Source organism: Apteryx rowi, unplaced genomic scaffold, assembly GCF_003343035.1.
Source record: "Apteryx rowi isolate R43461 unplaced genomic scaffold, aptRow1 scaffold_695, whole genome shotgun sequence".
Lineage (NCBI taxonomy): Eukaryota > Metazoa > Chordata > Aves > Apterygiformes > Apterygidae > Apteryx > Apteryx rowi.
Genome location: NW_020450977.1, coordinates 2,550 through 27,840, shown reverse-complemented (window position 1 = coordinate 27,840; position 25,291 = coordinate 2,550). Strand labels below are relative to the sequence as shown.

The window sequence follows — 25,291 nt, the reverse complement described above, 5'->3', positions numbered from 1 at the left end:
GGGATAGGCATTGTATGCTCTTGCTATGATTCTGTTTCCAGAAATATTTTTCGTTGTGATCCTTCTCTGTTATCTCCAGCAAATTGACTTTATTGATGAATACTTATTTTTGATCACATCAGTTGTAGCCACTTTTTTATAAAAATGAGATCTAAAAACTGAAATGGTTAGATACTATTTGAAAAGTTGTGGTTTAGTGCTTTTTAACAGTTTAAACAAACATTTCTACTTTTGATAGTAAATCGTCTGTAATTCTATTGTTTTACCTTTTACTTTTTTTAGAGAATGAAGGCTGCATTTTAATTTGCATTTTCTTTTGAATAATAGTGGCACATGTCATCTCAGAGTTCAATAAATTGTTTCCTACCATATGTAAAAACAGCCATATTTTAAAATTAGTTGTGTTTTAATAGGCCCTTTTAAAGATAGTAAGCACTTAAATTCTAATAAGTCTTAAAGAAAAGCACACATGTTTTTTGTGGGGGTTTTTTGTTTTTAAAATTCTGCAGTATAACTGCTAAGAGCCTAGTAAGTAATTGATTATAATCTGATTATGTTATGTATCGTTGCGAATCATTTTCTTTAACTAGATTCCATCATTATGAATGAAATTTCACTTCATGGTTGAAGCCTGACTTTTTGACATTCAAGCTGTTTTGTGGGAGAAGAAATGAATTTATTAATTAAAGTTAAATATTTTTAATTTAAAGTAGACTATTCTTGTTTGCTATTTCTAGTATCTACATCATGAATTTAATACATATATAATCCAATATGTCTTGTTTCTAGAGGCATACTTGTATAATACATGTAATATGCAGTTTTATACAGTGCTGGAAACATGCTTCCACTTGGGTTTAATATACATTTTATACAGTTTAAATACCATTCAAAACCAGGGAAAGTTAATTGTTTGTTGCACCCCTGTTATGAGTTATCTGTACTTTTCCCCTCATTTATAAGCTAACTTTTTATTTGCACTCTGCTTTTCAGTGTTGAACTGTTTAGTGTAGTTAAAGCTGTCTAATATTGCAAATGTTTAACTCGTATGTATTTTGTTTAATAATTAACTTTCTTTTAACGTTTGGTTTGACTTCTCACTAGGGCTGTAAGATGCTGAGTTTCTTCTCTCCTACAGCAAATTATAAAATAGATCTACAGAACACAAAGCACTTATTCTTTGAATTGGTGAATTAAAATTGTTTGCATGTAGTCTTCAGACGTATGAATTAACTCCTCCTTTTGGTTTCCAAAAGATCGATATTATTAATATACAAAGACAAAAGAAAAGCAGTTTGTTTATTTTAAGGAGGTCCAGCAGTAATTATTCTCATTTAATTAGTTAACTGGATTTTTAGACTTCTGTCAAGTCAAGTGGTAGCAATCAAATGAATTTTTGCTGCTGACATTAATTTACAGGAGTCAACAGGACAAAACTTCACGACATGATAGCTGATCTGGGCGATGATGAGCTACCCCACATCCCTTCAGGAATCATTAATCAATCTAGGTCACCCTCTTCTAGAATGACTGATCATGAAGGTGCAAGAGCAGAGGAAGGTACAAAATATTCAGCTACTTATTATATTTCAGGAGGTTTCTTTAAGAAAGCACACACTGTAATTTACTGTCCCTTCTTAAGCTTCATGCAGATGCAGATTACAAAAAGACACTTTATTATTTACAGTTCTTCCCAAATGGTTTTGTGAGAATGTAGCCTGAGTTCTTGTGACTTGTCGCAACTGACCTTAATTTCACAATTATTTTTAAACAGTCTTATGTACAGCTGTGTGTTCTTACACTATTGACTGTTAAATCCCTGTTTGCAGACCCTGTGTTAGGATAACCTTGTACAAATAGGGTGTTATAAAACTTGATTGGGAGAAAAAAAAAAAAGGTGAGTGTTAACATTTGATACACAGGTTGCATTTAAAAGCTAAGTTTAAAAATGTTTATTTAATTTATGAGACCAATGTGTCTCTCTTTCCTCATATTTAATGCTTAGGGKTTTTTTTTCTTTAATTCTCTGTTCTATTTTACATCGTGTTTTTGTGCTCTTATGTGTTTCTTTACAAAGTATTAGTTCCAGTTTCAGGTGCATCTTAAGTAAAGGAAGTTAGTGGCAAAAAATTATCTTAGTAGCCAAAAATCTTGTATTCAGCTTTTTGTCGCCTATGATTTATTGAAGTTTTTTATTTTAAAGGATTTGTAGTAACTTTGAGATTAGAATACTGTGATATAGATTATCATCCTCTACCTAAAATGTAGTGGAAATACTTAGTTGAATCCAGATTCAGCTATTTTAGGATGATCTTTGACCTGTAAGCCGTGGCATGGTATCAGCTCTCCCAGAAATTGAGAGAATTTCCATTATTACTGATGCTGATAAGACTACTAGCAGTCTGACTGTCAGTTGGTTCTTCCCCACTCATCCCTGTCCCCAGCTATGCAAATTTCCTGTTTTGCGAGGATTTTTTTTTTGCTCTCCCAAAATCTTATTTTACTTAAGCGCTTGTCTTCCCACCTTCTCTTTTGCCCCCTTTCTTTTCATGTGTGTTTTTATTTACAGTTAGAATATATTTTTTGTATATAGAATAAGTATAAATAACAGTATAAAATTTACAAGTAGGGTGCAACTGAAAACCTGCTGGTGAATTTTCACTTACTGAAATTCATGTACATGTATCTTGCAGTATCACTATAAACGTGGTGTATTCTGGTAAAGATATTAGCCTTCTCTACAGCATATGCCTGATGTGATACTTTGTTCAGGATACCTTTTAGCCTTGTTAAAATATTGAGGGCGTTTGGCCCTACAGGTCCCTCCATCTGTCGTAGGCTTTTTCCAAGCTACAACTGCAAATGCCATGTATGGTGTGCAGAGGAACACAGATAATCATTGTTAAGGACAGGCCATACAATTGTCATTATTTTAGAGACTTCCCATTTATTAAAAATATTTTGCAAAACAATCTTAATGAAGAAACAGATGGCAAATTTGAAGGTGACTTTTATTGCCTCGTTCATGTAGCACAGTATATGTGCTACAGTTCAAACAATTAAAAATTATCTGCACCATTCTCAAATAAGGTGTACTTTCTGGATTATATTTTCATGCTATTTAATGTGTTCATATATTTTTAGCTTATCAGTTTAGTTTGCTGTGCTTTATTCATTAAGAGCAGTCGTATGAATATCTGTATCATTCTATCAATTAATTATGGTTTCTTCATTACTTTTAAAATTCAAATATTCTAATATAGATTTTTCTGCTTGGTCAGAAATTCTATCTTGAATATTTTAATAGCTTTTTTAAGTCTTTGTCTATATGTCTGTACTATATGGTACAAAGCTGCAAGTAGAAAAGCTTACTGTTGTCTTTGAATTCCTTCTATGTCCATGTTTTGGTAATAATAATAAAACAAGGGCAAAATACTTCGTTATAATAAGATGCTGATTTTGCTCAGTTATTTTTCCAGCTATATTTTAAAAGCTAAATTCTTTGCAAATAATTTTAGGCAACCAACTTCCTTACTAAGACACCCTAACCTATGCTCATGGATGTTAACAAGCCGTAATTTTCTTGTGACTATGCATATGTTTTATGCTACACTCTGCTCTTAATGAGCATTTCTTCTGCTTCTCAGTGTTATAATTATGTGATAAAAGGAATGACTGTTAGTTTTATCCATATAGAAAACAATGTATTATTAAGCTCCGTGGTTTTTTTCTCTTTTTTTTTCTGGGTGGTGGGATTCTCAGTTGGGGAAGTGAACTATTGTCCTACTTGGTTGGGAATATAATCTTTTGTTCTTTCTTTCTTTATTTATTTAAACACTCATCACATTTAACCAGGCACTTGAGAAACTTGCTATGTCATAATTCCACTTTATAGTTTTGGCAATAAGAAGTTTGGGTTTCCATTTCACCATATTGCATATTCTCTCAGAAGGAGTCAACTGCAACATGATCCTCCAACCCATGTAYTATACAGAGAATTATTATTATAATGGGATTTTTTTCTTTTTGAAGATCCATAGAGTGCTGGGCAATCTCCATTTTTTGACAGGTAGTAGCAGTGATAGCTAATTGCTCAGCTATATATGGTACAATATTGACTGCTACTGTTGTCATACTATAAATTACCTTTCTAGTGAAAAGATTAAGATGTCCCTGTCTTAAACAGTAGACAACGAAGGCAAATATGGATGTAGATGTTTGACTGGAGGTTAAAGCAGTTTCAGTCTGTACAAATACTGCTGCCTGAATTTAATTATCCATAGTGTCAGGAACTTCAGGGTAAGAAATGCTGGTTAGGATTGGCCAAGCAAATATTTAATTGCTGTATCTTTTTACTTAGTTTTACCTGCAAGGAATTAATTTTGAATTTTCAGGTAATGGAATGTTAAACTCTGATGCGAATAAAATTTGATAAATTTATAAACAGTCCCTTAATGTGGTAGTGTTTTTCTGTGATAGTCCTTCAGTTTTAGCATAAAATACATTTTTGGAAAAGTTCATCTAATATCTGATAAAAACAGACTACATTGCTCTCAAAAAGTATTAGTCTGACAGATTAAGGAGCTCATTTAAACCATGTGGGCCTATCCTAAAAATCACATCAGAGTCACAGCATCAAAAAGGGGATGGAAAGTGTCGTCAAGTTTAGAATCAGCATGTTGCCTTTTTTCTCAGTGATCAGAAGCTTTGTTTCTGCTGCTGTGTTTGGGAAGTTTGGGCTTGTAAACGGTTAGTTGTATTTGTGATGCTGGGACCCTCTCAAGACATTAGAGGTGAGCCTTTTTTAGAAAGTCCAAATAAAACAATCAGAGTCCTTCTAAGGGACAGGGGAAAAAACTCTATGGCTTTTTTTTTTTCCCCCCCCATAGCCTTTACCACTTCTCTCTGGCCTCTGAAGTAATTGAGGGGCTAATTGTTACTTATTTGAATATTTCACAATTTAGGTTCTCCTAAAGAATGTTTGTGAAGTTATTTCAACTCTTGCTTTTACATAAAACATTGTGTATCTCCCCCTTACCTTTATGCTCAGTTCAGACAATTTTACTAAAATACCGATCCTTAGAATTTCAGCCCTCATCTAATAAAGAGGGATGACTGGGCCAAAAAAAAAAAAGGAAAGAAAAAAAAACTGTAATAAGGAAAATGGCATATGGAAAATAATTAAGAGTTTTCTAGAAATATGGCTTGCTTCTGAAATAATGAAGAATGGTTTGGGGTAGATTGTCAAATTGAGATTTCTAGTAAAATATTAACAAAAGTAAAAAGCTTATTTGTACAAGAGCATCATAAACTTACTTTGGGCTGTGAACTTAATGTAATATTCAGATGTGTCCTGGCCTTTGTGTGGACTGTGAATCTCTTAAATAGAGGTGATGGTGTGAAGTTAGAATATTATTTGTTCTTTTCAGGCACTTATAGGAAGAGTATTCTTTATTCTTATTGGGAATGCTGTCCGTACTAATAAGGTTGCATTTTTTAATAGTGCAGTAATTTTCAACCATTAGAGTTTGTTTTATTCTTGAGAAATGCTCTTTTGTCTGCATTAAAGTTTTTCTGTTGATCTAGCTGTGTTGGCTCTTCTTTGYGCACCTCTGCCATAGTGATGATATCAGGCATCTATACTTGACACTTGGTCTTAGTCGCTTTTCTTTTAGTGGTGTGGAACATGACTGAGTTACCATTCAGATAGTGTCAAGCATAGTATGATAAAGATGCATGTTCAAAAAAGGAATGTGTTGATTATTAGTCCTTTTATTTTTTGTCTTATGTAACATTTCCAAACAAGATAGGGACATTTTTTTCAGAATTGGAAGCCTTATTTTCTGTGGGTTTCTCGTTTTCTCTGAGGGGATTAGAATCAAGAGGTGGCATTAAAATACTCTATATTCTGGATCAGTGAAATCCAGAAGTAAAACAACTTTAATATTAAAAGATGTCAAACAAAATTTAACATTTCTCAGATGTTCCTACTTAACTAAAGGTCATGCTTAGCTGAAGTTAGTCTAAGGTACTTTGCTTATCAAGTGTCCCAATTCTTGCATAAAAAAAGAATACTAATAAATAAAAGCAGCTTCTAACAATATGCCAGAGTATTAAAATACTTGAGCCCTTATTCTGATACCTCACTGCTAAATTGTTATTATTTGTAGGTATAGAAGAAAGAGGTATAAAGGATTGTTGAAGCATGTAAAGACTATGGGTGAATGTTTGAAACTTTATTATTCAGATGTGAATTCAGAATGAATGGTTACATGACGTTCTTATTCATTACACACTAAATGAGAATTAATGAAAATGTTACATTTTAATTTTGGGAAGATGTAGCTAGCTAAGATAAATTTCAGTTGAGTATATTTTTAAACTTTTAGWATTCAAAATTATGCTGAGAAAGTCAGAGAAGGGTTTCACGAAAAACAGACGTTTTTATTTTTTTGATCTAAAAAAGCCGAAGTAGAGAAGAGGTTTTCCGGGGGCCTTAAGCCTGAGAGATAAAAATACTTTCTCATGCAAGGATATTTGGCTAGTATGAAGCGCAGAGAATTACTTGCAAATAGATAGAAGGGAGACAGCATGGTGTAGTGAGCGAAGTATTTAACTGACTATTTGGAGATCTGGGACTTAGTTTTTCTGTGGCACTGTGGAGTGACATCAGTGAAGTCACTTCATTCTTGTGACCCTTTTGCATGTATAAAATTGTTGGTGATATTGAACTCCTGTGTAAAGTATGTTGAAATCAAATGAGTGTAAGAATTGTGTATTTAATATGTGTGTGTGTTTGCACATGTGTGCATGTAGTCGTGCTCTCTTTTTTACCTGGGTCAATATATAGTGCATACAAGTTCAGTTTTAAATTCTGCTTTGCTTTTAAGTGATGAATAATGCAGTTTTTCATCAAAGTTTGAATTATTACATTGAGACTTAAAGAAACTGTTTTGTTCTTTGTAGCTGAGCCAATAACGTTTCCATCTGGAGGAGGCAAGTCATTTATTATGGGTTCTGATGATGTTTTGTTAAGTGTTCTGGGCCTTGGAGACCTTGCAGACTTGACAGTAACAAATGATGCAGACTATAGTTATGATGTAAGTGCAATTTTATTTTAAAATTCTTTATACAGTTTAATCTAATCTGTGATAGTTGGGTCCCCTCTCTCCCCACCCTGAACATTGCAGACTTTGAGGACAGAARTTTAGTACTAAAAACTATTACTTGGGAGGAGGAGGGAGCACCTTGCGAATGCACTAAATTGGGTAATCAGAATTAAGTAAGACAACTTGTTTATTTTTTACTTAAATAATTTCATTCAGATTCTTCCCCTGGGGGGTTGTGTTGTGACATAAATAAAATGAGCATTGATCTCTTAGCATGAATTGTTTAAACAAAAATGGGAACTATACACTGAAGTGGAATGTTGAAAGACATGACATAAAGCACAAATATTGATATTAACTTATTTCTTTGCTCTCCCCTTTGTTTAAGTAGTGTTAACAGCACAGACTATATATTGTAGTATATTTCAGATGTAAACTTTTTGGGGTGTATTTTTATTATAATCCAGAGCGTTCAGAGATTCTTCTTACAGTTTTCACTAAGCTACTACCAGTAGTGTTTTTATTATGAATTTTTTCATTAGCTATTAATGTTCGATGGCTGGTTAGGAAAATGTTCAGGTAAGTCTTGCATGTTGTAGCATATTTAAAACTTCTTGTGACTTTTGTTTGTAAGATACCTCAGTGTCTTTTTATTTTTTAACTTTCTTAACTTTTCAAGTTAGATACACTGTGTTTGTATTGAAAACCATTCCTAGTGATTTTTCATAGTATCTTGGAATCTGCAAAATGAAGAAATAATTCCAGGGTCTCAAAGTTCTTTGACTATGTATCTTTTATTTAAGCATAATAGTCCTTCAGTATTTGTAATTGGTAGAAATATTAATTACTGTAATAAAGTAAGTATAAATACCTAAATTTCTCCTTTATTGCAGGGTGTTACACTGCACAGTTATTTTCCCCCGAATAACAAACTAAAACATTAACTGTACCTGCTTCTATTACTGGACTGTATAAAAATGAATAAAATAGTTTTCCTTTTTTTTTTAGGTGCATTCATAGATAGATTTAGAGTATTACAAGATTAAAAATTGATTTCCCTGCATTTTTATAATACATGGTGGTGTTAACAGTGAAGTTCAGAGTGCCTGTTTCATTTCAAATGACATAATACTTCTGAGAAATCAGATAAGAATTTTATGTCAGAGTTCAATTTCAGCTCTTATTTTGTATCTAACTTAGGATTTTGCCTTCTGTCCAATCTCTTGTATAATTACAGATAAAATGTGGCAGACTTGCATATTTATCACAAGATATCACAGAATCTTGTGCAATGTTAAAGGAAATTATCACAGTACTTTGTAAAGTTTTGATGATAGCTATGAACAAGTGGAATTTGAAGAAAAGTTTATTCAGTAACTTTGATGTAAAATGCTTTAAAGCAGCTTAAATTTGAAGCATCCAGAATTAGTGGCAAGCCAATGCTCTTAACCTTTACTAAATTCCACTGGGAATTATGAAATYGAACCAGTTTCTCACACAGTGTTATATTTATTTGCATGGTTAATTTTAAGTGCTCCTGTTTGTATCTTCATCTAATAATTAAGAAAAGTTTGACTTAAATTTCCTCATACAAGTCAGCATTTTGTTTTTTGTTTTTTTAAGCAGTTCAAAATCCCAAATCAAGCTTCTGAATGAGAATTCTCAGTTGACTTTTTTTTTTTTTTTTACTCCTATTTTACTGATGGTGAGAGAGACATGTGGAAAAAATTAAGTGGTAAACTTTCTGTAGTGAGGCAGTTGTGATTGCGGGATTAGATCACAGGTTGTTTTGCAGCTGCATTGTCTGTCCCATTCCAGAGTTCAGAAGTTAGGAGTGCTGGGGTCTGTTGGGTCAGTCATACTTGCCCTGCATTAAGATTGTAAAGGTRGTGTGACAAGTTAGTCTTATGAGATGGGCTCTAACCACAGAATTTTCTCATTCTCTTTCCTTTTAACAATCTGAAATATCTGTTAAACACCCTTCTTCCCTCCTACTTGCCAAAATCCCGAGTCAACCTGTATGCTGGGCAGTAAATATGTGAACACTAAGTATGGGGACCCTTAGGGCAGGATTGGTCCATGTTATTATATTTTGAATGGCTTCATTCTTGGCTGGCTGTTATTTAGTGTCATAAGAATGATTATCAATCACATTTCATAGCACATATTCAAATATCTGTACAACTCCAGTAGCAGAAGAATATGCCATATCGCTATTACAGATCATTATTTGTTGTTCTCCAATCATCTCGCCATTGAGAATTACTGAATGCATAGAAGGTCCTAGAAGTTCCTGGACTGAAATGATGGAAGTCTGGAAGAATGGCGAGAAGAAACAGCACTGATCTTGTACTCTTTCTTAGGCATTTTTGACTGCCTTTGGCTACTGTCAGAGACTGATACTGAGGTAGATGTATATTAGATCATAATACTGCAATCACTAATATATTTTGATGCCATAATGGCAAAGTATGCCATCCTTCTTTGAATGCTAAAAGTATTGCAATAATGTCTTTGATGTAAAAGAAGGAATTTGTGCTATCTCCTTCAAGAACCCTAGTATTATAGGAAAAGTTGGTCTGTAGAGAACAGCCTTTGAGAGACTTTCAGAAGCAAGACTGGTTTTGAGGAAAATATTATATTCAGCTACACCATTGCAACTTGGCAATATGTGTTTTTTCTCTTCTGTAAAGTATAGCTTCTGCATTAAAAATGTATAGCCATTGTGTTTATTCCAAGAGAATGAGTATTTACAGCTGAGTAAAGGCAAACTCGGGAAGCATTACAACCAGTGATTTAATTGACACCAGCTGATCAAACTGTTTGGGAGAATTGGTGATGTTTGTGGCAGAGCTGACAGTTCAGTTTGTATTTGCAAAGAGCTGTGTAGCATAGAGCTTCAGATTTCATCCAGACAGTAAAGTTGCCTGTGCTCCTGGGAAACTTAAAGCAGAGAATAGAAGTGATAAATATGCAAGTATGAAATACTGCTTGAGCTAATAAGGAATTTGCAAAGGAAGATAATGCCTCACAAATCTGTCAGAGCTCTTTGAAAGGGTCAAGTGATCCTGTAGATGCAAATGATTTAGTTGCTTCAGTGTAGTTGGATTTTCAAAATCTCTCATTAAGACTCTTCATTAAAGGCTCTTAATTACAGCTTGGTCTTGGAGAAGAGAGGTTATCTCATGCATTAGTATCTGGCTGATACAGAAAATAAAGGATAGAAATAAGTAATGAGTATGACTTTTGCTACCTCTGACCAGATCGTGCTGCTCTTTCACCAAATAGTAGTAGTTTGTTGGTAGCTCTTTATTTAAAAAGAGGGTAATGTTCATCCTGTTGTAGAGCTGAAGAGACTGAAATTCATAGCGCTGAAATTCCTTCAGCACTCTCAAATTCTGAAGTTATTTCCACATAACTGTATATCTGGAGTGTAATGAGGCCATGTCTCAGTTTCTACCTGTAGCTGAAGCCACTTCCTTTTCCAGTAAGTCCGCAGATAAGCAGCTGATGTTAATCTAATCTCCTCTAAACAAGCCATTTAAAATTCTCACTTCTTGTGTTTTGCTGGCAGTAATTGTGTGTTCTTCAAATATTTTAGGTTTGAACCAAAAAAAAAAAAGTGTTCCATTATTTTTTACATATCACGGCTTGCTGAGTGTTGTATTCTGAAAAGGGGGGAGGATGTGTAGACAGGAAGGATATTAAGTTTTAAATCTTTAGAATTTAAATTGTAGTTGAACATTTTTCTGTATGGGAATGATTTAATGTACGACTCTTCCACAATACTAGTCAGTTAATGGTGAATCCTGTAATAAATACAGTACGGTCATCTAAAGTCATGTCTTTTTCAATATCTAGGTCTTTATATTTATCTCAGTGCATGTTGCTCTTGGTACCCTGAGGAAATAACATTATTAATAAATCAAATACTTCAACTTGCATGTTCAATTCTTGGATTCCATAGCTTCATTCTGTGGTAGTGGTAAGTTTCTTCTGTAGGATTGGCTCTGAAACTCAAAGTCCTCATTTTCGAGAGCATCTAAAAAATCCCAAACTCTCCGAAGTCATGATATTATCAATTAATTAAATGATTAAAAGACATTAAATTATGATTACTAATTATTGCTTTCTCGTGTCATGTGTTTGCTGTGAGCGATTGGGTTAGTCAGGAAAAGAGAGAGGCTGGGTTTACAGAAGTCTCCTTCCTCTGCTGTAAGGAGTCTGGTGCCTGCAGGGGCCAGGAAGAACTTCCCTCCTTGACATGCTGTCTTTTAGCTTTGCCTTCCTCAAGTGCAGTTTCTTTCAGCCTGGTTCACTGGTGGTTTGTAAGGCAGAGTGAGTAGGTAGGTTACTTCCCTGTGTTCCCATACAAACAAACAAAAGGCAAAAAAGGAAGGGATATTTATTTAGGTTAGCTTAGGCAAGTATTATAAATTGGGCTTTACTTGCTTTTAAGTTGCGTGGGGTTTTGTCCAATTTATAGTGCTACTTTAGCATTTCCATCCAACAAACTTACTAATGCAGGCATGTCTCAGACATTTTGATAGTTCCTCTAATCCCTTCTGCATTTTCTGGTGCTGTATGGTAAGGTTTAGGGGTGGTTGTTTGCTTTTTTTATTTTGCTCTAAGTTTAAGCAGATTCTGTGTGGGTTTGGAGGGGGAGGGGAATGTAAAGTGTTTTTGTGTCCTGACCTAAAGAAAGCTTTTGGTTGTGGGTTTTTTGTTACTTTTTGTTTGTTTTGTAGACCATCTATTTTAAGTATCTAATATTTGGCTGCTTGGTGATAAGGGACTGGGATCAGTGCTTCAGCTGATCCCTCTTAGTCCTCTTTTGTAATATCCGTAGAAACTTAGAAAAAAGAGAGCACGAGCTAGTGAAGCTGTATAGTTCTGTAGTCTTTACCCTCCYGTGACTTTGGTTTTTGGCATTTAGAATGGAACATTAGGATGTAGTGGTACAGGTTGCCCATGCCTCCTGTTTTAAGATGGTGTTGACTTGTCATATTTTGAAACATTGATATACAGCGTTGCAGCTTATTTCTTACTTTTTCCATTTGATCCCTGCCCTATCCTGGATCTTACATGTCCTTTGTAATCAACAGATTCCTTTTCCAAGTCCTCTGACTGTGACTGTTTTTCTTAGATGTATCTTTGGAAATACAATTATTCTACTGTTTTGAGGGGAGGGGGAGTTGAGATCCTTACTAAGAAGATACCTTAATTGTTTCGTTGACTGTAGTAAGAATTAGAAGGATGGATTGTAAGAATTAAACCAAAGTAAACTATACAAAAATGTGTAACTAGATTTTTAGGAAGCTGTACATGGTGGTGTTTTCTAAAAGAAACAAAATTTGCAAGTCTATTTTAAAAACATCGAGGTTGTAAAGTCATAGTTAAGATAGGTAATGTACCTTGTTTTTAAGTGTTTTGGTACTCAACTCCGTAAGACCTTTGCTTCATATCATATGTGGAAAAGCTTCAAATGAGAAATCAGGATGATGCATCTTTAAGACACAACTCGTAACAGTTGTAGAAATTGAAGTAGAGATGGCAGGAAGAAAGATCTTGAGGCTTTTGATGATATCTGTGAAAATCTGAATTCTACCTTACATTTTACCAGATTCCTCTGAACTGCTAAGATCTAAATTACCATTGCAACAGCCATATTCCTTAAAAATAAAAATAAATTAATGAGCTCTTTTTCTTGAAAATAATGAACACTATATTCAATCCTAGTGTTTTTTGGTTTTGTTTTTTTTGAGTTTTTTTTGAATGATTGTTCATCACAGCTGTAACTGAAGTCAAAATGTGTTGTGGATGCTCATCACATCCAAAGAATCATCTGCTTCTCTCCAATCTGGGACATAACAGCATGTGCTATAATTAGCCATTGCTTTTTCAGATGTTTGGCTTTAACTTCTCTAAACCCTAGATCACCACATAAGTATGAGGCAATATGGGTTAGCCAGTGGGTGAATATATTCTAAAAATGTTGAGAAACTGTTAAATAGAAAAATACTTCCTTTTTTTCCTCTATCCATTTTAGACTTAGGGAGGTGAATTACAGACTCCATCCAGGACAGCATATTTAAGTTTAGCGCAGATCTCCAGAATTCCACTGCAGTCTCTGAAACAAAAAATGATTCTTCTTCTTGTGAAGCTTGAATATTATATGCAGTGTAGTTCTAAATAACTTTAAAAATATTGCAGTATTCAGTATATTGTGGAGAGCAGAGACTGGAAACAAACTATTTTGTTATGAAATATATCTGTTGCTTGGTATTTAAAAGAAAAAAAATTACCCAGGTTATACGTCTGGTATAACAAGTTTCTGTTGCTTGATCTGAAATTTTGCCTAAGTGCAAACTATGCCAAAAAACTTATATAAGGAAGAAGAAACTCTCTACACATCTGTAATTTTGAACAGGAAATTTTATTGTTGTTTGAGCTTTTTTGTTTATTTTGATTGGATAGWATTAAGTTTAGTTTGAGTGAGTAATGGTAATTCAGTCCAGGAAAGGGATTTGGCTTAAGAATAGAATAGTTATTATAGCATATGTTATGAGCTGATATATAGATTATATATATATTTTAATAGTCTTAAGTTTTGGCAGTTACAGGGTACCAAGTTTTGATTAGATATGGGAGATTTTAATCTGCTTACAGTATTACTATAAGTAAAGTAGCTCAGGATACTGAAAGAGATTCCTGCTTACAGTTGAGAACTGCTTTAACAAATATGTGGTGAATAGATTAAAGTGTGTAAAGCAGAGGATAGCATTAGTTTCCCCTCATTCTTAGCTGGCTAGTTTTTGGTATCTTCCTAAAGTCTGTTTTCTAAACTCCCTGTATGATTACTTGTGAGGAAGAGAGAAGTACCTACACATACAGTTCTCCTTATGATAGAGGTTTAAGACAAGTGGGAGGTAGTCTTTGAAGGGGCTTCTCCACTCTCTCCCCATGATATTAATTCAGAGCTCTGAATTAGTCTCCCTTGCAGTCACTAGAAGAGTTTAAGGTTTTCTGACAACTTCTTTGTGAACTGTCTGGTATTAATATTAAGCAGTGCTAACTTGTCTTTTAGTCTATATGGTCTTTAGGTTAAGAGTACAAATTGGATTTTCATAATATATAAATGTAAGGATTGTATATATTGCTTTACATAGTATTTAAATTATTGCTTTACAGATATATTTAAAACATGAAAGGCTTTCAGATAATATTTATATTTAATGTTAAGTTTGAAACTGTGATAAATGTATATTAAGATTTGGGTTAACTATTACTCTGTACATGTCTTAACATTTAGAAGTATTCAAGAATTAAGTTTGCTTCCTGTTTCCTGTCATTCTTAATCGAGTTATTCATCTGAAGATCACCACTCACTAGTTATAACCTGAAGCTTATTTTTATTATGTTTAAGTGATAAATGAACTTTTGACAGTTGTAATCTCTTCCATGGGTGCAGAGAACATGATAAGAAATGAAACCTGCATCTTTCTTTAGGGAAAAAGAATGAAAGTATCATTGCATGACAGGATTAAAACCATTTTTTTGAAAATCAAGGCTTCTTGTTTGTATATTCAACATTAAACTCCAAAAGAGCAAAAGAAACTACTACAGTAGAAAAAAGCTTGCAGCATACCTTGCCTTCCAGAGACAGATATATAGATACATATAGATAGATGCAGATTTCAAGGTTAAACATGTATTAGCTGAATCAAAAAAAATTGTGTTTTCCTCTGATTTTTCAAGTGTGTACATATTATACGTATTTTTAAACCCAAGATACAATTACTCCTTTTTTACTTTTTAAAGCTGCCAGCTAATAAAGATGCCTTCCGAAAGACATGGAACCCTAAGTATACGCTACGCAGTCATTTTGATGGAGTGCGGGCATTAGCTTTTCATCCTGTAGAGCCTGTGCTGATTACAGCCTCTGAGGACCATACTCTAAAACTTTGGAATTTGCAGAAAACAGTTCCTGCCAAAAAGTAAGTGTATGGGTGTACCAGTTGTGCTTTAAATGCCTCTGCAATTGATTAAACTCTTAAATTTTTTTTTAGAGTTTTTCAGTAGATCTCTCTCCCCCTGGTATAAAGACTTTTCCTCTTTATCTTTCAGGAGTGCCTCGTTAGATGTAGAACCTATCTACACATTTAGGGCCCACATGTAAGTGTTTGATGGAATTAATGCTTGATAAATGTATTGCTGTATCTCATGGATTCATAAAACACCTCTGCTTAAAAGCCACAAATTTATTATATTTTTCATATCATATAGACAAAGTCTGTGATACTTTATGAAAACAAGTAATTACTGAGCTGCTGTAATGAAGTGCACAGTCCAAGATAGAACAAGAACAGTAGGAAATGGCAAATGTGGGAAGGGGAGGTTGTAGAAGATGACAATGAAATGACCTGAGCAAAGCCCATGTCTTGAAGACTGGTTTAATATACAATCTATAAAGTATACTTAAATAGTTTATTAAAGGAGATAAATAAGGTGACATTTTAATAGATATTTTTATGTAGTAATCTTCAGATATAGGTGTCTGAGAAATGAAAAGTACAGATGCAGTCATCAGTGGGGAGAAAACATTGGCTGAATGCAGAGTGGGTTCAACCCCTGTTCACCAGCTTCAAATAGGTATTTCTAGTTTGCTCATTTGCACTTAAACAACAAGTCGTCAGTCAACTCCCTTATATTATACCCTGAGCATGGCCTGTCAAATTAGCTGGCCATCTAATTTCTGGGGTATGATTTTACAATACAGTTAAGTCTGCCTTTAGTAACTAGGTGTCCAAAGGAGTAGATCTGCTGTTTGCTTTGTGATACTGCTTGTGCTCATTGATACCTAAAAGAGGATGAGAAAATGAATAGCTTGAAGGGGGCTGGAACCACTTGTTTCGACACAGTTAGCTATTAGATTGGCATAGCTGCATTGTAAAAACTCACCCTTTGTAGATGTAGCTTCTGTTGTTTCTGAGAAATACTTCTGCATTCTTTGAATTGCTTGAATTTGGATAATTTTAGTTAGATTTGTTATGAATATTTTAGTACAGGTTTGTTTGACTTATTGAGTCTTCATAAAGATTTTAAAGCAATGATTTCTTTAGAATTTGGGGGGGTGCTATTTAATCAAATTGTAAAAGATTTAAAATTTTTTGTACTATTTTTCGAAGGTGAAATTTTTTCAGAGAAACAATGTACTGACTTGCTTTATTGTTCTATTTTCAAAGTAGATAGTCAACTTTTCACTGCTATACCATAGGCAGTATCAATATACTGCTTTTTCTTTGTCTCCCAATAGTGGACCTGTATTGTCATTGGCAATTAGTTCTAACGGAGAACAGTGTTTTAGTGGTGGTATTGATGCCACCATTCAGTGGTGGAATATGCCTAGCCCTAATGTGGACCCATATGATACCTATGGTAAGTATCTTTTATGTTTGAAATAATTCTTTTGAAAGAAAAGGATGCGTTTCCCTGCTCCACAAGAGAAATAATGTTGTTTTGCTCTTAGGGTCCCTGAGAGCTTTTGAGCGCATGTCTTTGTGTCAGCAGAGTACACTGAGTACAAACAGCAGTAGGCATCAGTGTTTTAGTAGCTCTGGAACATGGAAAGCTGACTGCTTTAGAGGTTTTGCATCAGGTATAGAGGAAAGGCTGTGACCAGGCATCTTTAGGATGGTAAATTTGGAGGGAAGAAGCAAGTGCCTCTTGGAAACACCCTGGGAAGGACTGTTTCTTTTCAAATAATATGTGATCTAACTTAATTTTGGTTAGTTTGGGGGAGTTACCGTTATTGGGGGGGGTCCTTTTTTTATTTTTTTTTTTAATTTTTTCTTTTTTTTTAATATGTTATTTCAACAAATGATTGAGGGAGCTGTCAGTCTGCAAATTTGACTTGCCAGCAAGCTATATAAATGTTGACATCTTACTTCCTCATTGTAGCTAGGTCTGTACCAATGAAGCCGTTAAGTTCTCTAAAACAATTCTGGGGAATAATATGGCAATATTATTCATTAAGTGTTGACTTGTTTAAAATGTGCATTGTAGTGGACCATTCTGCTTGGGAGTTTAAGATATTTATATTTAAGTAAAACAAATTCATGCAGAAGCACCTGTGTTGGATCCAATTTTTTATTTGCATTCCAGTTGGTCCAGAAGTCTCATTGACGCTGAATGTTTTGGTGGTTGTTTAGATTTTTCCCTTACTGAYATTTACAGGATAGGTATAGGGTTACAATTAACTGATTGTTAGATCACAGATGGACAGAATGATAGATTAATAATGAATATTGTAATATATGGAAACTGTTTTGTGTGGTACTTAACTTATATCTCAGTGTAAGAAATATTAATTTAAGGTTTCTTCATCAAAAAGACTTCACTTTTTAACTTCTCTTTCCAGAGCCAAACGTTCTAGCTGGCACATTAATTGCTCACACAGATGCAGTCTGGGGTCTTGCTTACAGTGGTATAAAGAATCACTTACTATCTTGTTCAGCAGATGGCACTATTAGATTATGGAATCCACCAGAAAAAATGCCCTGTATTTGCACTTACAATGGAGAGAAGGGTAAGCTTTTGCAATTAAAATTTTTTTTTTTTGAAAATCTGTTATGACACAACTGAGGAAGAGTCTAGATTTGTTATCTCTGTTTATCAAAACTAGATAACAGTACTAAAGGTAAAAGATCTTTTAAAAGGATAATCCTGGTGCTGCAGCTTTACTCTAAAAGAGGGAGCTAATTTCTTCAGTAATGTATGAGTATAAAACAAATATTTAAAACCTGTTAAGAATTTCAAAAGTGTTTCAGTCTTTCTAAAGATTTTTTTTTTTTCACTTTTTAGAGCATGGAATACCTACATCAGTTGACTTTATAGGTTGTGACCCTGCACATATGGTTACATCTTTTAACACTGGCAGCACAGTCATTTATGATTTAGAAACATCACAATCTGTTGTAATGCTTTCATCACAGATAGAATCTGGTAAGTGAAGCTCTTCATTTTAAATATCCATCTTAGATGAGGTACCTTTATCCAAATTTTACTATATGTAATTAAAAGAAAAATTTTGACTTCTGCATTACACAATTCCTCATCTTAAATTTAAGCTGGTTAGACACTTAAAGATGTTTGGAACTGACATGGTTGAGAACTGTGTATTTAAAAGCAGTTACAGACACAGTGGAAGCAACAGTTTTTGTTCTCTAAGCTAAGCTTTCTCAAGATGTAATTGTTTGAATTGAATACTAAAATAGAGTTTTTGCTATATAGCTATGATATGGAAGATATTAAGACAAGGAAATAGGAAGTGGATTAAGCAGAAGATTAGTGCAGTGCAGAATTCTGTGCAGGCTGTGATTACACACTCTCTCCTATGGAGCATTTAAGATTAGAAATTCTGTCAATACCAATAAGGTGGTACAAAGAGGTAGCTCATTGTTGAAAATTCCATATATTTGATGAGATTCTAAACAGAGGAGCTTTCTTCCAAGCTGCATTTTCTTTTACCTATAAAAGTGAAGGCTTCTGTTTCTGGTCATTCTTCTCTTTGAAATAAGATCTGAAAAATAATGCAAGGGGAGAATTTGTTTCTCCCCCAGCTCTCTCCTCCTCTTCTCTTCCCCCCTCCCCCCCATTAGTCCAGTTCGCTTAGTGTTAATACRTACAGTACTAAATGGCTTATAAAAACACTTTGACGCATATTACAAAACTATGTAAAAGGTGTATTAGAGGTAGCTTTTCCATCTCTCTCAAGTATCTTTCATGTGTATAAACCACTTGTGCAGCTTTAATCTTAYAGTACATTGACTAGAGTATACCTGGCTTTGTCCCCATTCTATAAGGCAGGAAGCTGTCACTCATTTCTTGTGGGATTTATGAATGTGCTTCCTAAAGTGTTGTTTATGTAATTTTAGTTAATGTAGTAAGCTTAGAGTGTAATGATAAATAGTTCTCATTTTAACTTTTACCCTTCCTTTAAGGCAGATGAAAATACATGTTTGTTTACTTTCAGGTGTACAATCAAATAACCATATTAACAGGGTAGTAAGTCATCCCACGCTTCCTGTGACTATTACAGCTCACGAAGATAGGCACATCAAATTTTTTGACAACAAAACGGGTAAGGGTAAAGAATCTAATTTGCATGTGTGAATGTGTTCAAAGTAAATCTGAATGGTCACAGGGAGAATCCATTTGTTCAAAACTTACTGTTGATCAAGACTTTGATTTATTGCTATAGTTTTACATAAAAGAGAACTTTTCATAACTGTAAGATATAAACTTCTTCAGTACCTTTTGTGTGAAATAATGGTACCCTTGCATTGACCTCAGCAACCAGAAAGTACACTCTCAAAACAGGCAGAGATGATTGTGAGGGACAAGAAGGTCCTCTTAAATTAGCCAAGTGCTAATTTATAGAATATTTCTGACTTTCTCTTCCGGCCTTCACAATTCCCATGCTTTTAACTCTTGAGTATATATCAGTTATGTTTTTCAGCTGTCAGTAGTAAAGATCATTACTTATTACCTGTTTGGGCAAAGAATGGCCCTTAATTCATTGTAGTCATAGAAGCTCGTGTTAAACTTAATCTGCTAATTAAGTTTATAAAACAGAAGCAGTTCTTGAAAAGAGAAACTGAAAAAGCRTATAGGAAAAAAATGCACAGCCTGTCATGACAAAAAGTTGCAATAGTTACAAGAACATCAACTTTCTATTCTTCATGAGTCACCTCCTGCATGTTATCCTAGCAAAATTTAATAAAATAAAATAAAATATTTAAGTACTTAATTAACTTTCAGTAAGAACACCTACAACAGCCTATGTTTTAGGCATTTTATTCATCTATTTAGCAAAAAGGGAAGACATTATTTTTTTTCTCTTCTCACCTGCTGTGAATGTATGCATTTGAATTGTGTCCACTGTGTTGAAGTGATTGTCTTGAAATTAAAATTCATTACCAAAGGCTTTTAAAGAAACAAAGTTGTGGAATAAGAAGAAAAATCTTCATGAATAAATAATGGGTCAAAGACAGGAAACAGAAGATGGAGGTAAATGTTCAGTTTGTGACACACAAAAATTACCTTTAGGGTCCTGGATGGATCAGTAATGGATATTGTTCAACCTACTGTGAATGATCTCAACAGGATATATTATGTTGGCAGTTTACTGATGTTCCTTGATTCAGGATAGTAAAGGTGAAGGCTGACTGTGAAGAACTGTGGGTCTTAATAGCCTGAGAGTGGACAAATTTAATTCAGTGTAGATATATGTAATCAATGCATAGGTGAAAAAAGAAACTTCATAAACACTGAGCCTACTGTTACTACTTAAGACAAGACCTTGGAGTTACAAGAAAAGGTTGGATGAAAATGTCAGTTGAGTACTTAGTCAAAAAAGTACAATGAAAGTGAACGTTAGGAGGAAGTAAAGGAATAAACAACTAAAGAATCACTGGTAATGCCTTTGTATGAATTCCTGGTGTTTCCACATGCATGCTCTGTGTTATTGTAATCGCCCTCATCTCAAAAAAAAAAAAAAAAAAGTCAAATCAAAATGGTTCAGAGTATAGTTTTAAAAAAAAATCAGAGATCTTCAGTAGCTTCTAGACGAGGAATGACTAAATATGCTAAGATTCTTCAGGAAAAGAGACAATTGAGCAGAGATGGTATACCTTTTTCATGTTAGTCATAGTTTTATAGGATTTGTTATTAGCTGTGTTTTCCAATATTAGAACTGAGGTTCAGGTGACACCCCCAACAGGGGGCAGGTTCAAAAAAGAAAGAGGTGGTTCTTCACATAATGTGCAGTTAAGCTTTGGAACTTGTTGTCATAAGATGCTAACGGATGGTATAGTGTCCAGGAAAAAATGGGGAAGATCACTGAAAAGAAATGTGTTAAGAGCAATTGAATGCAGAGAAAACCCCTCTTGTTCATGACAGAACTGAACTGTAAATTATTAGAGGCTGGAGAATATTTGTGGCAAGTATCACTTACAGTTGCCATGTTTTTATTTTCTTCCCTGGTCATTCACTAATCACTGCTCTCCCAGCAATGACAAGTTTAGATGGACCTTTGGTATGACTCAGTAAATCTGCTTTTATGAGGCCTGTCAACGCTGCATCCTAGTGGGCAGATACTGGAACCTTTAATGGACTAAGAATTTAGGTCATCACCCAGTCATTTTAGGATTGGTCTTCATGCCCTTGCTACAGTAAAGGTGCCAGATGGATAAAGAGAGTGCTTATAATGTGAATGCCTCTTTGAAAGTTGTCTTTTACATGTTTATACAAGAGCCTGCAGTTGAAACTTAATAATTTATAATAGAATTGTAACATTCAGATATCCTTGGAATCTAAATAAGTGTGTTATTTTATATTGCATTGAACATTTAATGTGAATATTATTTAAAAATACTTCTTCACAGGAAATTCACTGTTTATTTTGCTTTTAGGTAAAATGATCCATTCTATGGTTGCGCACTTGGATGCTGTCACAAGTCTAGCTGTAGATCCTAATGGAATCTATTTAATGTCTGGAAGTAAGGGTTTTTTTTAATATTGTGTATGCTGTATAGATTTTGCTTTTATGATGCATTAACGTGTCTTTAAAAAAAATCTAACTTTGCTCCCCCCCTATTTTTCTCTCCCCCAAACAGGCCATGATTGTTCCATTAGATTATGGAATTTGGACAGCAAGACATGTGTGCAAGAAATAACAGCTCATAGGAAAAAGTTGGATGAATCAATTTATGATGTAGCATTTCATCCATCAAAAGCATATATTGCCAGTGCAGGAGCTGATGCCCTTGCCAAAGTATTTGTGTGACATAACAAACCTGCGTCATAATAGCAGGTCTGTTTGGACAAAAAAGAGGGAATGCGTCACTGCCGTCAATGATAAGGTTACCAATAAGACACTACATCTGATCTGCCTGGGTGAAGGCTCTTATGTGGGGCAGATTTAAGTTGGTGAAAAGTCACCACATCTTGAATAATGTCAGGCTCATTCATTTAACTGTAATTACTGTATTTGGGGGGGAGGGGCAAAATAAAATTAAAAAAAAGAAAAACAGTATTTGTAGCCTTGACTGGATATGAACTGAGCGTATGTCTGTTCTTTAGGTGTCTTTAAGCAAACGTGGAGTCTGATCTTACAGAAGACTTTTATTTTGGACTCTGTGTGCTGCCTTAGGTTTAGGAATGTGGTGCTCTTGTGGGGGGAAGTGAGCTCCAAGAGTAGCTTTCTTTTCATCTCTTAGTAATCTTCTGTTTATCAGTTGAATGCCACAGATTCCCCTTTTAAACTTTTATTTTGCTTTAAAAAAAAATGAAATTTAACTTAAAATATTTTAGCATTAGTTGCACAAAATGTTTGGATAAAATTCTAGTTTTTATAAGTCTTTTTATATATTTAGCCTGTCACAACAGTGCTCAAGATTGTATTGATAATGTTTTTCTGCATTATAGAACCCTAAAACACAGAGATCTCACTGACCCGCTGCCGTGTAACCACACTCTTCCCTTCTTTTGCCTAATACAGCTCAGCTAAGTCCTTGCATAAGGATGCTAATTCATCATCATCGCATAACTGTCTTCATAAATAAAGGACTGTAAAGTGTGTTCAAATGAAACACAGAGGGGTTAACACCCCCGATGAACTCTTGAAAAAAAAAAAAAAATCTTGGCATCCTATCACTATGTGATATTTTGTACATCTTACTGTATTTACGAGTTTATTTATCAAGGATTACCCATCTTGCTAATGGCCTATTGTTATTTATTTCACTTTTTGTTGGTCTTTATATCCTTTTATGTAGTGTGTTAAAGGGCCYTGTATATCTATTATGGCACTCTTTGAACAGTCTAAAATAGACGAAAAATGGGACATTTCATAATTCTAAAGTTGCAAACCAAGAATTTCTTTTTTCCTCTGGTTAAGTACTGGAGTGGAGTTGATTCCAAAAAACAATCTTGTTTCAGAACTTTTGGAGTGAAAAATATTTTTATTTGCGTTTCAAATAGAATACAAAAGTAGTTGATTCAAGATTCATAAATCTGCTGTGTTTGAACTAGTTATTCCCTGCTTTTATTTTATTTTCAGATGTGCTTCAGTTTATGGTGTAACTAAAGATTTTGTTTGTGTAATGCATGATTAATACAATAAAGTATTTTTTCTAGTCTTCCACAAAACTTTTCTGATCGGTTTGCGAGTTTTGATGAGTTTTGTAAGGTTTCTGTTTTACAAACTATGAATCAGCAAATTTTTAAGATTGTACCACATAGCAAAAGTACAGCTGTTGAAAAATAATGTATATAAAATGCATATAATAAATATTAAATGGTGTACCTGTATGTTACTGTTGGCTACATTATTTTGTGTTGCACAGTTTAAAAGTGTCATTCTACAAGTTACCAAATTAGATCTAAATTAATCATAGCAAAATGATCATTTGTTTATTATACTTGCAAGCTGCTTTGCTTTTGGAAAATTGTAATAGTTGTCTGGATGTCAACAAACTGTTCAGTTTCAAGCAGCAGCACCCACATATAAGAACATGTTTCCACAATATTTTTAAAGCTCTTCTTTACAAGAACAACTTGAAAATTGCTGATGTGTTTGTAGAGCCTTTATAGAAAGGTAATCACAGTGATTTTCAGCTATCTGTGTATATGAGGTGATTGTTGAGTGAGTTAGGAACCAAAAAGGTACCCTCATTTTATTTCGAACTGCTACTGCCTCATTGTTTTGAATCTAGAAATACTCATTCATTTTTATATGCTTAAAATTTGTCTGTGTCAAATGTGATCTATGAACCTTTATCCATTTCTTTACGAGAATTTCCTCTCCACTAAAGAAGATGTGTAAGAAGTGCAGTATTTTTGGAAAAGGCAAAGCTACAGGTGAACATTTAGCAACTACTTGTGATGAGCCACTTTCCTGGAAGCCTATCAGCAGAAACAATACTGCAATGAGTTTTAGGTTTTCATGCAAAATTAGTCTTTAGGAATAAATTACCTTAACCTGGAACATGTTCCTATAAGTGGTTCTAACTGTATTGTTCCATGTAAGTTTCCAGTTTAGCAGTGAGAATGTATCTCATATCATCTCATGTCAAGCAAATTAGATTTAAAAAAGGGGGGGGAAGGGGAGGAGTATATGCCCATGGTAGACCGAATACTGCAGTTATATTCTGAAATGAATTTTGTTTTACTAATAATGTTACATTGTTTTAAATGTGATACAGTACATTTTAATTGTATAGAAATTGGAAAATTTTTCCTTTACCATGAAGATCAAGGTGAGGCCTTTCACTAATCACTTGTAGGACGCTAAGACTTTACTTTTGAAAGTAAAATTCAGCTGACTTGCACTTTTGTTCCTTCCAGTCTAAAGCATTCAACTAATCAACAGACAAGAGAGTGTATTTGAATTTTATTGGAAGTAATTTCATAATTGCCTTTTTTGRAGCCAAACTTTGTTTCTGGCAGCTTTTCCAGACTGCTGCATTTTAATGCTTCAATGAAATGTGATTGTTTAATAAACATTGCCATGCATAACATTTACCTTTTTTGGAATTGTATTAAAATTGAAATGGTAAAAACAAAAGTACTTGCTTATTTTCCTTAATTGAAATTTCATTGTTATCTTAGTGCCCTAATACATAGTGGATCAAATGCTATAGCTAGGCTTCATTTACTGAGCATTGACAATAATCTGTAATACAGTCTTAGTTTAGTTTATTGTGGTGTATAACATTCTAAAACCTCAATTTGTTTCTTAGAACAGAAGAGCTGTAGAACTAGTGGTTTAAAAAAAAAATCCTGTGAAAATAGCCATTTTCATTTAAAAAAAAACAAAAAATAGAATGACTGATTTCCTTCTATTGCGGGTGAGACATAAAGGAATTGTACTTGAAACCTGAATGGAAAGATATGTAAATATGTATGACAGTACATCTACTATTACTTTGTTCTTAGGGTATGGGTAATGTAACAGGCTTACTCCCATCTTGCTGTTCATTATAGGAACTGTTTTAAGCGGATGAGTGGTTTCTGTAGTCCAGAATCTTGTCTATATAGAGTAAATGTCTAATACATTAGAAAAGCAATGTAATAAACCCTGATGAAGAGCCATCCCTTATTATGAAGTCCTAGGAAGA

General features: G+C 34.0%; 1 protein-coding gene across 6 annotated transcripts in view; it reads left to right on the top strand.

Annotated features, from left to right (window-relative positions):
- STRN3 (striatin 3) overlaps positions 1-24,726 on the top strand; it is a 67,108-nt gene extending 42,382 nt beyond the window's left edge. For 3 of the 6 annotated variants that reach the window (XM_026086466.1, XM_026086463.1, XM_026086468.1), the window contains 10 exons: positions 1,420-1,560; positions 6,967-7,100; positions 14,931-15,106; positions 15,237-15,284; positions 16,426-16,547; positions 17,530-17,697; positions 17,973-18,113; positions 19,144-19,251; positions 21,584-21,670; positions 21,788-24,726. In XM_026086466.1, the coding sequence (XP_025942251.1) occupies positions 1,420-1,560; positions 6,967-7,100; positions 14,931-15,106; positions 15,237-15,284; positions 16,426-16,547; positions 17,530-17,697; positions 17,973-18,113; positions 19,144-19,251; positions 21,584-21,670; positions 21,788-21,957 (1,295 nt within the window). In that variant the 3' untranslated portion in view covers positions 21,958-24,726. The remainder of the gene's footprint in view (positions 1-1,419; positions 1,561-6,966; positions 7,101-14,930; positions 15,107-15,236; positions 15,285-16,425; positions 16,548-17,529; positions 17,698-17,972; positions 18,114-19,143; positions 19,252-21,583; positions 21,671-21,787) is intronic. The other 3 variants (XM_026086465.1, XM_026086467.1, XM_026086464.1) reach the window with 3 other exon arrangements.
- Positions 24,727-25,291: the final 565 nt, after the last annotated feature.